The sequence below is a fragment of the Meles meles genome, chromosome 21, assembly GCF_922984935.1.
Source record: "Meles meles chromosome 21, mMelMel3.1 paternal haplotype, whole genome shotgun sequence".
Lineage (NCBI taxonomy): Eukaryota > Metazoa > Chordata > Mammalia > Carnivora > Mustelidae > Meles > Meles meles.
In genome coordinates this window covers 6,779,579-6,790,915 of record NC_060086.1, presented here as the reverse complement: position 1 = coordinate 6,790,915, position 11,337 = coordinate 6,779,579, and the positions used below count along the sequence as shown (strand labels likewise).

General features: G+C 53.7%; 1 protein-coding gene across 7 annotated transcripts; it reads left to right on the top strand.

Annotated features, from left to right (window-relative positions):
• The first annotated feature begins 1,777 nt into the window (after positions 1 to 1,777).
• Positions 1,778 to 10,913, top strand: TMEM270 (transmembrane protein 270). Of its 7 annotated transcripts, none has more exons than XM_045992516.1 (7): positions 1,778 to 1,836; positions 1,923 to 2,036; positions 5,085 to 5,242; positions 5,811 to 6,079; positions 9,155 to 9,252; positions 10,120 to 10,536; positions 10,619 to 10,913. In XM_045992516.1, the coding sequence occupies exons 4-7, from the start codon at positions 5,860 to 5,862 to the stop codon at positions 10,910 to 10,912; spliced, it is 1,029 nt and encodes a 342-aa protein (XP_045848472.1). In that variant the 5' UTR covers positions 1,778 to 1,836; positions 1,923 to 2,036; positions 5,085 to 5,242; positions 5,811 to 5,859; the 3' UTR covers position 10,913. The 7 variants fall into 7 exon arrangements, with proteins under 7 accessions (XP_045848472.1, XP_045848471.1, XP_045848469.1 ...); XM_045992515.1 differs by having other exon boundaries at positions 9,053 to 9,252; XM_045992513.1 differs by having other exon boundaries at positions 9,038 to 9,252.
• Positions 10,914 to 11,337: the final 424 nt, after the last annotated feature.

Genomic DNA, 11,337 nt, shown 5'->3' with positions numbered 1-11,337 from the left:
CCGTCTGTCCCCATAGTCCCTCAGTGCCTTTGCTCAATGGTGCCCCACTCCCTGGTGGGGGGCTGCATGGTTTGTGGGCACCAATATGGCTCCCATAGCAACGGCTTCTAGACCCTGGTGGAGAACAAGACTTGCCATGGGGGGTTCCTGGTGGGAGCTGGTTGGTGGTCTCAGGATGGGATGCTGCTTTGCTACTCCCAGGCCTGGACCCCAGGCCCCACTGACTTCTCTCCCCAGAGCCCACTCCATTCCTTCCGAGCCTCAGCCCAGGAGGTGTTTCTCGGACACGCCAGCGGCTTCCGAGCCCTGTTATCGGCCCCCATTAGTCCTAAACTTTGGAAACCCAAAGTTTAGCTTTGTTAGCATTTGTTAGCATTGTTTGGCTGACAATACCCTTTCCTGGAGCACCAGACCATTTCTGGGGGGTGAAAAGGAGCAGTTTATGTTTCAAAGCTGTTGTGTGACCTCACAGATATACGAGCCAGAGGCCAAGGGCTGCCGGTGGCGGAGGTGAGTCTCCCTGTGGCTAGAGTGAGTGGCGGGAAAGGGTCAAGTGGTCGAGGGTGAGGCCACGATGGCCCACAGGCAAGACATAGTGGTGCCAGTGGGCGAGAGTTCTGAGGGGGAAGGCACGACCTTCGGGGGGGCCAGGCATGTGAGGGTGGGACGTGTGCATCCCTGAAGGTCTGGATGCTTCTGGGTGCAAGTGCCGGAAACCCAGCCCCAAGAGGTTTAAATAGCAGGGGTTCAGTGCTTAGTCTTAGGTGAAGTCAAGTGGTCTGCATACCAAGACTGGCCCTGTGGCCCACTAATTTTTCTTTTTTAAAGATTTATTTATTTAAAAGAGAGAGAGGGAGAGTGTGCATGAGCAGGGGGAGGGGTGGAGGGAGAGAGAGACTCTCCAAAGGACTCCCCGCTGATGGAGAAGACTGACTCAGGGCTCAATCTTGTGACCCTGAGTAGCCTCGGGACGGGGTTCGGGGAGGGGTTGCTGCCAGGGAGGGACGATCGACAGGTTGGAGGGTGATTGGGGACAAGAGAGCAACTTCCCTTCCTTCTGCGCTCCTGTCTCCTTGGCTGCCTCTTCCTTCTTCTCTCCCCTCTTCCTCCTCAAGTGGGAGAGCGCCCCCCCCCCATCTCCGGCCCTTTCTTGGTCTCTAATCACACCCACTTCCCATATGATCTCATCCTGTCCCGTGGTTTCAAACACTTTTTTATGTACCAGCGATCCCCAAAGAGGTGACTCCAAGCCCTGACTCTCCCCTGAACTCTGGACTTATGCACCTGATAGCTCCCGTGGAGGCCACGAGCCTCTCTGGCATTGACCCAAACCCTGTTTTCCTCGTCCCCGCTCCCTAACCCGCCCCTCCTTATCCTCCAGAACCATGGTGCACCAGGGGCTAATAAGCCCAAGCCATTCTTCTCTCATCCCACATTCTGTGGCCCGCCCATCCCGTGGCTCGTCCCCTCCACCTCAGCCACTCGGGTCCTATTCACCCTCCCCTCTCGCCCAGACCCCTGCCGCAGCCTCCCCCTAGCCTCCCTGCCTCCCTTCTGCCCCCACCCCCCACAGTCCAGTTTCCTCAGAGTAGCCAGAGGTAGTATCCATTATTGGTTTTTTTTTTTCTTTAAAGATCTTTTATTTATTCACTTGACAGACAGAGATCACAAATAGGCAGAGAGGCAGGCAGGGCGGGGGTGGGGGGAGAAGCAGTCTCCCTGCTGAGCAGAGAGCCCGATGCGGGGCTCGATCCCAGGACCCTGAGATCATGACCTGAGCCAAAGGCAGAGGCTTAACCCACTGGGCCACCCAGGCGCCCCTACGACATAAATTTGGTGAGTTTACTCCCCTGCTTAAAACCTAAAATCCAAATTCCTTCCCACCCTCTTCGCTAACCTCTCTCCTCGCTCCACTGTCCCAGCCTCTGCTGTCCGGGAACTCGCCGCGGTTAGCGCCGGACTTTTGCACTACTGGTTGTGGTCTGGATCACCCTTCCTTCAGATCTCTGCTCGAATGGCTTGTTCTCAACCTTCAGGTACCCACTACCCAGAATGAACAAATGTTAGCATTTTGTCCTTGTTGCTTCAGAACACGTGATCGTAGAAAAAGACGAGATTATAGATGAACCTGAAACTCCCTCTGAGTTCCTCCCTCCTCTGTCTGCTGCCCCAGGGACCACCTGGAATGGGCAGGACCTACTAGGTCTTGTTTTTATATTTTTTCTACATGTGTCTGGAACATCTAGTAATACTTAATGGGTTTGAGAAAATGCATGCGAATGCCATCATTTTATAGCTATTACTCTGTAAATTTTTGCTTAACTCCCCGCCCCCCGCCTTCACTGTGTTTTTGAGATCTTTCCACATTGGTGTTTACAAATAGCATTCGTGGTAACCACCACTTAGTCATCTCTCAAACAGATACACCCAATTCGTGTATCCGTCTCCCTACTGATAGAAAATGATGTTGCCACAAATAGCCTTGCACATGTTTCTTTGTTCACAAATGACTACTTCTGGAAGGAGCGCTTTACAAAACGGGGTTTGCATCCCTGTAGGGGGTAACGAGAACAATTCAGTTCATTGTAAAATCGAATGAATAGGAAGTGCACATAGTAAGGGCAATTACGATCTGGCGAACTCGTTTCGGTTTCGCGTATGTATGCAACGGGCAGCTGCGAATGACACCCTTCTTACCACGGGGGGCTCTCAGAGTCCGAGAGCCAACATGGCACTGCCAGGTGGGGGGATGTGCCACGTTGGATGCTCTGGTTGTCCGCACGGACTCACCCACACACCTGTATGAGCGAGTATCTCATTGTGCTTTTAATTTGCATTTCCCTCCATTACTAATGAAGGTGCACAGCTTTTCCTAAGTTTGTTGGCTCTTTGGATTTCCTCTGCCGTGAGTTGTTGTTGCCTATGTGTTCAATCGAGTCGCCTTTTTTTTTTTTTTTTTTTAAAATCTTATTTACCTTATGTTTGGAGGAGTTCCTTAGATGTCCTGTATATTCTGGATTCTAATTCTTGGACTGTTTCACAAGTTGCAAACATTTCTCCTAGGCTGATGCTACCTTTTGGCTTTGCTCGTGGTGTCTCTGTACCAGATTCAGCAAAAAAAAAGAGTTTATCAGTCCCTGGGCCCAGGACAGTGGCAGTGGGGATGTGGCGGCAGAAGCTAGATGGCCAGTGGCTGGTGGTGGCAATAAGATGTCTGCAGAAGTTATTTCAACAACATGGTTTAAAAGGTCAGGTGAGCGGGCACTGAGGGACACTTTCCTTTTGTAGAAGTCGTGTATATTTAAGGTGTACAACTTGATTTTTAAAAAAGATTTTATTTATTTGACAGAGATCACAAGTAGGCAGAGAGGCAGGCAGAGAGAGAGGAGGAAGCAGGCTCCCCGCGGAGCAGAGAGCCCAATGTGGGGCTCGATCCCAGGACCCCGAGATCATGACCTGAGCTGAAGACAGAGGCTTAACCCACTGAGCCACCCAGACGCCCCCAACTTGAAGTTTTGAATGTATATGTATACGTTGTGAAATGGACACCACAATCCAGCTAATTAATGTATCTGTCATCTCTACATAGTCACCTTTTGTGTGTGTGTGTTGAGAAGATTGAAGATCTATTGACTTAGTAAATTTCAGATAAACAATACTGTATTGTTAGCTGTGCTCACTAGGCTTTACGCGAAATCTCTAGAACTTATTCATCTTTATAACCGAAACTTTGTACCCTATGACCAACCCATTTGTCCCAACCCCAGCGTCTAGCTGGCAACCACCATTCTTTTGGTTTCTGAGCTCAGCTTTATCAGACTCCATGTGCTGATGAGATCATGCCCTATTTCCCTTTTTGCGTCTTGCTTATTTCACTTAGCGTAATAATAATGTCCTACAGCTCCATCCATGTTGCCAGAAATGTTTCTTCTCCAAGGCCAAATAATACCCTGTTGCATGTGTGTGTGTACGTATGTATGTATCTATCATCTACCTACTTCTCTCTCACATGTTGGAATGTAAATTAGTACAACTACTATGGAAAAACGTATGGAGGTCCTCAAAAAATTAAAAATAGAACTAACATAGTCTTGTGGTCCCACTTCTGGGTATATATCCGGAGAACTTGAAATCAGGATTGCGAAGAACTATCTACTCCTATGTTCCTTCCACCGAAATTTGCGATAGTCAAGATACGGAAACAACCTAGTTGTCTTTCAATGGATGGAGGGACATTTTCTTAGGACCCAAGAAGCTTAGTAGAGAAAAGAGCAAACCCAGAGAGGAGGAGTGGCTGCGGATGGCTGGGTGGGCGGTGGGTGGGAGAATTTCAGAGAGAGAGGTCTAAGTGAGCTGGCAGGAAACAGGTACATTAAACACATTGGTTCTGCACAAATTATTCAAGAGACAAATTAGTGAAAATTCTATTTCCCATAGCTGTTTGTTCGTTTGTTGATTTTTGTACCACACAGGTGTGATTCTGCACTCCGTCGCTGGCATTTATACATTTTGGTCCATTTATCAGAACTTTTATTTGGGGGATGAATGATGTTTTTGAACAATAGGATGGTCTGGTCACTTTACATCCTTTTCAATGACATTTTTACTCATTTGTGTGTTCAAAAGTTTTTTGAACTAACTTTAAAAGGTATCAATGACCCTTCTTTATATTTGGCCATGTTGTTCTGGAGTTTCAAAATGTAGTCTCAGCCTCCAAGTGAATCCCCTGAAAACGGTTTGGTTAAGATGAATATTTCCACATGTTGGCTTATGAATCAATTCAGTCTGTGCACCCTGGAGGTCATTTCCTTTTACAAATTTGTGCATGTTTTAAAGCCATTTTGCCTAACCTGCAGCTTATTTTGTTTCTAAAAATTCTTGAGGTCGGGATCCCTGGGTGGCTCAGTTGGTTAAACATCTGCCTTCTGCTTGGGTCATGATCCCGGGGTCCTTGGATAGAGTCCTGCATCCGGCTCCCTGCTCTGCTGGGAACCTGCTTCTCCTGCCTCTTTCTTTCTCTCTCTCATGAATAAATAAATAAAATCTTTAAAAGAAAATTCTTGAGTTAACTTTCCAATTCACAGCTGCTGCCTTGGGCCAGGTGCTGCTCCAAGCACTTCCCAGACCCCGCTGCATTGACTCCTCCCCATAACCTCACCTACCAGATTCTACAAAGTATAACCCAGTTTTACAGAAGGAGGAACGTGGGGCGCAAGCGCAGACCTGGGAGTAAATGTCAGAGGTCAGTTCGGTCGGAGTCCAGGTTCCTCTCTCACTCATCAGTTCCTAATTTTTTTTTAAAGATTTTATTTATTTATTTGACAGACAGAGGTCACAAGTAGGCAGAGAGGCAGGCAGAGAGAGAAGGGGGAAGCAGGCTCCCTGCTGAGCAGAGAGCCCGATGTGGGGCTCGATCCCAGGATGCTGGGATCATGACCTGAGCCAAAGGCAGAGGCTTTAACCCACTGAACCACCCATCAGTTCCTAATTATTATTTTTGTATTTAAGTGGCCTTGATAAAGCCATTTTTAGACAGCCAAAGATACAAATTCCAGTAACTATGAAGGCATCTTTATTTCTTTATTATAGTTAATATATATAATATATACATCATATATTATATATCAAATAATACAGACATAATACGTATTATATATTATATTTAATATGTTTATTTATTACATTTATTTATTTTTGTGTACTTCCGGGGGTTGGTGGGATGAAGATTTGAAATACAGTGACATTCTAACCCTGGAACAGGAAAGAAAGGAGAATATTGGTCTAGATCATTTCCGTGGTTTCGCCTCCAGTAACCCGGGCATGACGAGACACGCACCGGCGAGCTCCTCGGGATGACGCATGGTTGTTGTCACAGGGAAACCAGCCTCCATGAATGGCAGGGGACAAAATAGCAACGGAAAACTTTCCGCGCAGTGGAGCATCGCGCGCAGGTGCACGGGGCTCCGCACGGCCGGTGTGTGCTGCCCCCGCGCGGCCGCACTGCCGTCCTGCACCCGCAGGGGAGGGCACCTGAGAGCGCTCGGCCCCAAGAGGCCCCAAGAACCAGAGCAAGTCCAAGGTGGGCTGCCTGCCCTTCTGCAGCCCCAAGTCCTGGGCTGGGAGGGGAGTCTCTGCGCGGAGGGGCGCGGGGCAGGGGTGGCACCCCCTGGAGTCGGGCAAGGCAGCAGCCACTGGTAACTGGGTTAACCCACTTGGTCCTCCCTGTTACCCTGCAAGGTGCGGACAGGGCCAGGGGAGGGGGAAGTCGTTATGGCCCGAGGCCACGCAGAGCCATAGTACACGGATGGCCTTGAACCTGGGTGTTGAGTAGGAAAGAGCCGGGGATGGAGGGCTCCCAGCCTAAGAACCCATGTTCTTGGTGGGAGGCTGGGCAGGAAGGTGAGGAAGGAAAGTTGGTGGGGGAGGGACTCTGGGGTTTCTGGCCAATGGTACTACATGGCTGTGGCTAGGTGTGGGGGAGCTCCTGGCCTCTGTCTTTGGCTTTCCAGCCCTGTGGGCCCGTCTGTGACCCCTGCCTCCTATGGTCTGAGCAAGCACAGAGCCACAGAGAGCCCTTGCTGAAATCTTGCTTGGGGACCAAGCTCGGGAGGGGGTGGGGACAGCTGACGGAGTTGGGACTGAGACTCAACTTGGTCTCGAGAGATGCCCCAAGGGGCTGCCTTAGTAGCCAGGTTCTTGCAACCTATCTCCTGCCTGGACCACAAGGCCCAGGGTTTTGATCAATGTGAAGTTGAAGACCATCGACTCAGCCTAGGGAGAGTGGCACTCTTGGTTTGGCGATGCTGCGGGATAGTGGTGGGGCGAGGGTGGTGAGCCAAGGAGGGAGGGAGAGGGAGGAAGGAAAACAAATTGCAAGTCCTAGTTTCTGTCCCTGCCATGTGGTTCCCAGCAATCTGTCAGGCCCTTCCCCAAACCCACGCCTCCTCCCACCCCCACTCTGGTGGGCAGTACCACTATCCGCCTTTCGTCCAAGCCTTCTGAGCGGGACCACTGACCCGCGCCTTGCTTTACCTCTCTTTCTTAACCCTCTGTTGGGAGGCAAGGGCACAGGTCTCTCCTGGTTCCACACACTGATCTTTGATCTGGATTATCTTTTTGGGATGCCTGCCTATCGGACAACCTTGGAATCCATGGTGTCTCCTTCTGGGGCAAAGCACGGGCATATTCTAGCGTGATAATGTCTCCAATCGGGAGCAAAGGGCAGGCTTGCTTACTGCCCGTTACAAAAGATTTGGGTTCTGTAAGCTCAGGCTTACTCTCTCGTAATACACCGCTGGGTGGACAGGGGTCCTATGACCCTGTCCATGTCACCCTGGGGGATCGGGGCCCCAAGGAACCAATGCTAAACACTTAGCATCTAGTACTGTGCTCAGTAGATGGTCCTCCCTCTCTGACCCGGGAAACTCGTGCTTCTGCCTGCAGCCGAGGAACTCGGGCAGGCTGGCGGATTAGCCACTAGTAGGGTCCCATCTTGGACCTTTCCCCGTAGATGACAGCCTCCAACGCTGTCGCTCTATGTTCTACACGTTTCTGGCAGCTGTCCACCTCTCTCCATTCCCAGGATGTATGGTTGTAGATTCCTAGCTGATCCCCATCGCCCGCCCTTCCCCCGCCCCCTGCCCCAGACCCCTTCTTGCTGGTCTCACCTCTTCATAAGCAGGAGGGACCATCCTGGATCCCACAGTAATCTCCTTGCTGCCTCAGCCCCCGCACGGCTCTCACCATGTGATAGAATGTTCCACGGCCCACGAGGCCCTCGCTGATCTCACCCCTTGCCTTATGCCCCTCCCCACTTCCCGCTTTATGCTCTAGTAATACGGAATCGGTTGAATCGTGCTGTCTCCTCTGTCCAGACCGTCCTTCACACTTCGGGAAGTTTCTAGCCATCCTTCAAAACTTCGCTCAAGGAGGACTTTCTGAAGCCTGGGTGACCCCTTAGTGTCCTAACGTTGCAGATGCAGAGGTGGGTGGGGAAGGGGCAAGGCAGAGGACAAAACAGAGGGACTTTGCACGCTTCACCCTCCGGACCCCAGCTGTTGCCCTGGGAGAGGAAACTTGAATGGGTGAGCAGGACTGCCCTGGGCCAAGGTCATCCTTGACGTTCCGGGGAGTCGTTATGGCAGGTTTCCATGTCCAGTTGGGTGAGTTGTATCCTACACAAGGGTGCCTGGCCGAGGTGGCAAGTGAGGACTGAAATCACGTTGTGTGCAAGGGCTGGGGTGGCACCCACCTTTTCCGATGGGTGCAGGGGGGCCCTCTAGTCACCCAGCCCCGCACTACAGCAGCCTGTCCAGCAGAGAGCGTGCTTTTAAAAATGTCTAAAAGGCACGACAGCGACCTCCCACAGCCTCCTGGGGCCACCTGCGGGGACCCAGCCCCTAAAGCAAAGTGAGAAGTGCTGTGATCCAGGTTCTGGATTCTTCCAGAAAATCCCAAGCCTTTGACCCTAATGCCAGCCTCTGGCAAGCTTTGTGAGATGCTCCAGGCAGCCGATGGCCTCCTGGAGTGGGCTTAGCCCAGCAAACTGTCCCCTTTCCTTCAGTCCTTGCCTCTCTCCAGACCTCTCTGGGGCCTTTGGGTCAGCACACTTTGTCTCCCCTACCCTCCTCTAACAGAGTGGCAGGTGTCCCTAAGATCCCAGAGGAAAAGTCACAACTTCATTTCTCAGCTTTGTGACTGGGGTGGGGAGGGGGCTAGGTAGGGGCCTGGAGGTTTGGACAGCTGAGGCTTTCATCCGTCTCCAAATACCATGCCGCCTGTGGTCCTGGAGCGGGGGGGTCAAGATTTCTGTTTCCTGGGCCTTTGATACTTCGGGATTTCCACGGATGCGGGCAGGGGCAACACCCAGCCACCCTCAGCCACGTTTATGAACGTGATGACGGCCTCAGTTGGCCACTCAGGCCCCAGGGCTGACCATCTGAGGACGTCCTCTGGCACCTGTGTGGACAGGCCCGGCGTGGAGTCCGGGGAAGTCTCCAGCAGGAAGGGGACAGGATGGAGACGACAGATACCCTAGTTTTGTGCCATGCAGGCACGGGAGGCTGGTGTAAGAGGGTCTCTTGTGGCAACTGGGTCCCCACGGCAACTCGGCCCCCACCCCGCAGTATCTGTGAGGTCACCCTCCCTCTCCCAGCTGGAGGAAGGGGAGAAGGGCCAGATATGGAGGCCGTCCCGCCCGCCAGATCCAGCCTCTTGGGGATTCTGCTGCTGCTGGTGAAGCTGTCGGTGCTGGTGAGTGGGGCACGGGGCCCTGGGGAGGGGGTCCTCACAGCCCCTCACAGCCACCTCAGAGCTGTTGGACCGCGTGGACCTGTCCCATCCGGTGGCACTAGGTGACTGCCTGCCTCAGCAACCCCACCCCCAAGCCACCGTGCCCGTGGTGGGGCGCACAGCCAACCCCAGGTGGCCGTCTCCCACTCCACTCCCTAGAGCCCCTGTGGTCCTCTGGACAAGGGTGCATGGGGTCCAGAGCAGGGGTTTTGGGGCTCTGAGGAGGGGCCGTTCAGCCCCAGGACTCTGGTGGAGCTTTCCCGCTTACAGACTCTTTCCCTACCCAAGCTCACTCTTTTCTCCCCGTGGATGGGAGACAGGACATCCAGGAGAGAAGCCCGGAGATCTTCCTGGGTCCCTCTGTCTTCGTAGGTCCCCCAGTCCCTCGGGTCGCTGCCCCCACGCCTCCCATCTCTCTACCCTACCTGAGGGCACTGCTCTTTGCCCCCAGCCTCCATTGTGACACCAACAGGCAACCGGTGGACAGGAGAGCCCAGGTGTTTGGGAGGATTCAAATTCCGCAGGATCAGAGGGCTGAGAGGGGTGGATGGTCCTGCCTTCTCTAACGATAATAATAAGCCCACTTCCTTCCATCTAGAGCATTACAAACACTCACTTAAATCCGGGGGAAAGGAAACAATGATAACTGGAAATACTTTGTAAAACCCCTTCTTGAGAACGGAGTCCTTAGAAGCGGGCAGAGAACGATTCTTCTTGTGGGGGAAATTGAGGCCCGGAGAGAAGGAGGCCCGGCCGGCAGGGGGTGGGCGGGAAGGTAGGGCCCCTCCGCCACGTGGCGACCACGGTTGGCTCTCCCTCCCCCCGCAGCTGGTCCAGAACCGGGTCCACCTGTACAATCTCCTGCTTCTCAAGATTCTTTTCTTCAACCACTGGCTGTCGGGGCTGGCCCGGGAGGCTTGGGGGTCCCGCGGCCGCCAGGCCTTTCCAGCCCCTGGGTTCGACGCCAGCCCCCTGTGCCTGGCGCTGCAGGCGGGGCTGGGACTGCTGGGGGTCCCCGTGCGGCTGGGGCTGCGGGCACCCCGGCTGGCGTGGGCGGGCGTACGGCGCTGCGCCCGGGCCTTGGGCCTGGCCCCGAAGAGGCTGGGCCTGTCTGCGGCCACCTGCGCGGACCTGCTTCTGTCCTGCCTGCACAGTCTGATGCTGGCGGGCTTGCTGCTGTCGCTGCTGACCTGGAGGCTATGCCGGAGGGCCCGTCGCTGCAGCCTGCGCGGGCTCCTCAGCAAGGTGAGCAGGCCGGGCTGCGAGAGGGCAGACCTGGGGGGTTCCCAGGCCCGGCCACCTGCCCATCCGCTCATCTATCCTCCAGGCGCTGCTGGACAACCGCGTGGTTCCGGAGCTCCGGGTGCTGCTGAAACGTCTGTACTGGTGGGTGGAGACCACAACAGCCCTCACCTGGCATCTGGCCTATCTCGTTACCTGGACCACCTGCCTTGCCTCTTACCTGCTGCAAGCCGCCTTCGAGCACACGGCCCAGCTGGCCCAGGCCCAGGAGGCTGAGCCGCCACAGGGCTCAGGACCCTCGTCCGCGTCCCCTCTCCCCGAACCCTTGGGCCCCAAGGCTGGGCCAACCCTACCAGAGCATGGGACTCCTACAGAATAAGTGTGTCCCCATCTGCCTTTCTGGATCTGATCTGGCCTGGGGTCTCGCTCTGTGTCGCTCCTCCCTACTGGTGTGCGTGTGCATGTGTGTGTGCGTGCATGCGTGCCCTGGGGCTGCCGGTGGGAAGGAAATCACATTCCACGGGCCCCTCATGGGTGCCAGATAACCCTCTCAGATGCTTTACATCCACAATTTTGTTTAAATCTCATAGCATTACAGGGGTCAGGTTTGAGTAGCTCCATTTTCCAGATGAGAAAACTAAGCCTCAGAAGGTTGAACCATTCCCAAGGTCCCCAGAGCAAGTCAGGGGAGGGGCCAGCACTGGACCCTACGTTTCTGGTTTCCCAGAACCTCTAACTTTCCCTAGGTCTGCGCCCCTGATTCTTAGGACTGTCAGTGCCCAGGGCTTTAAGGAAGATGGGTCG

Coding starts and splice junctions, on each gene's coding strand:
- TMEM270 (XM_045992514.1), top strand. CDS start 5,860: ATGGTTGTTGTCACAGGGAAACCAGCCTCCATGAATGGCAGGGGACAA. Junction 6,080..9,037: donor AGAACCAGAGCAAGTCCAAG/GTGGGCTGCCTG, acceptor CAGATACCCTAG/TTTTGTGCCATGCAGGCACG. Junction 9,253..10,119: donor TGGTGAAGCTGTCGGTGCTG/GTGAGTGGGGCA, acceptor CTCCCCCCGCAG/CTGGTCCAGAACCGGGTCCA.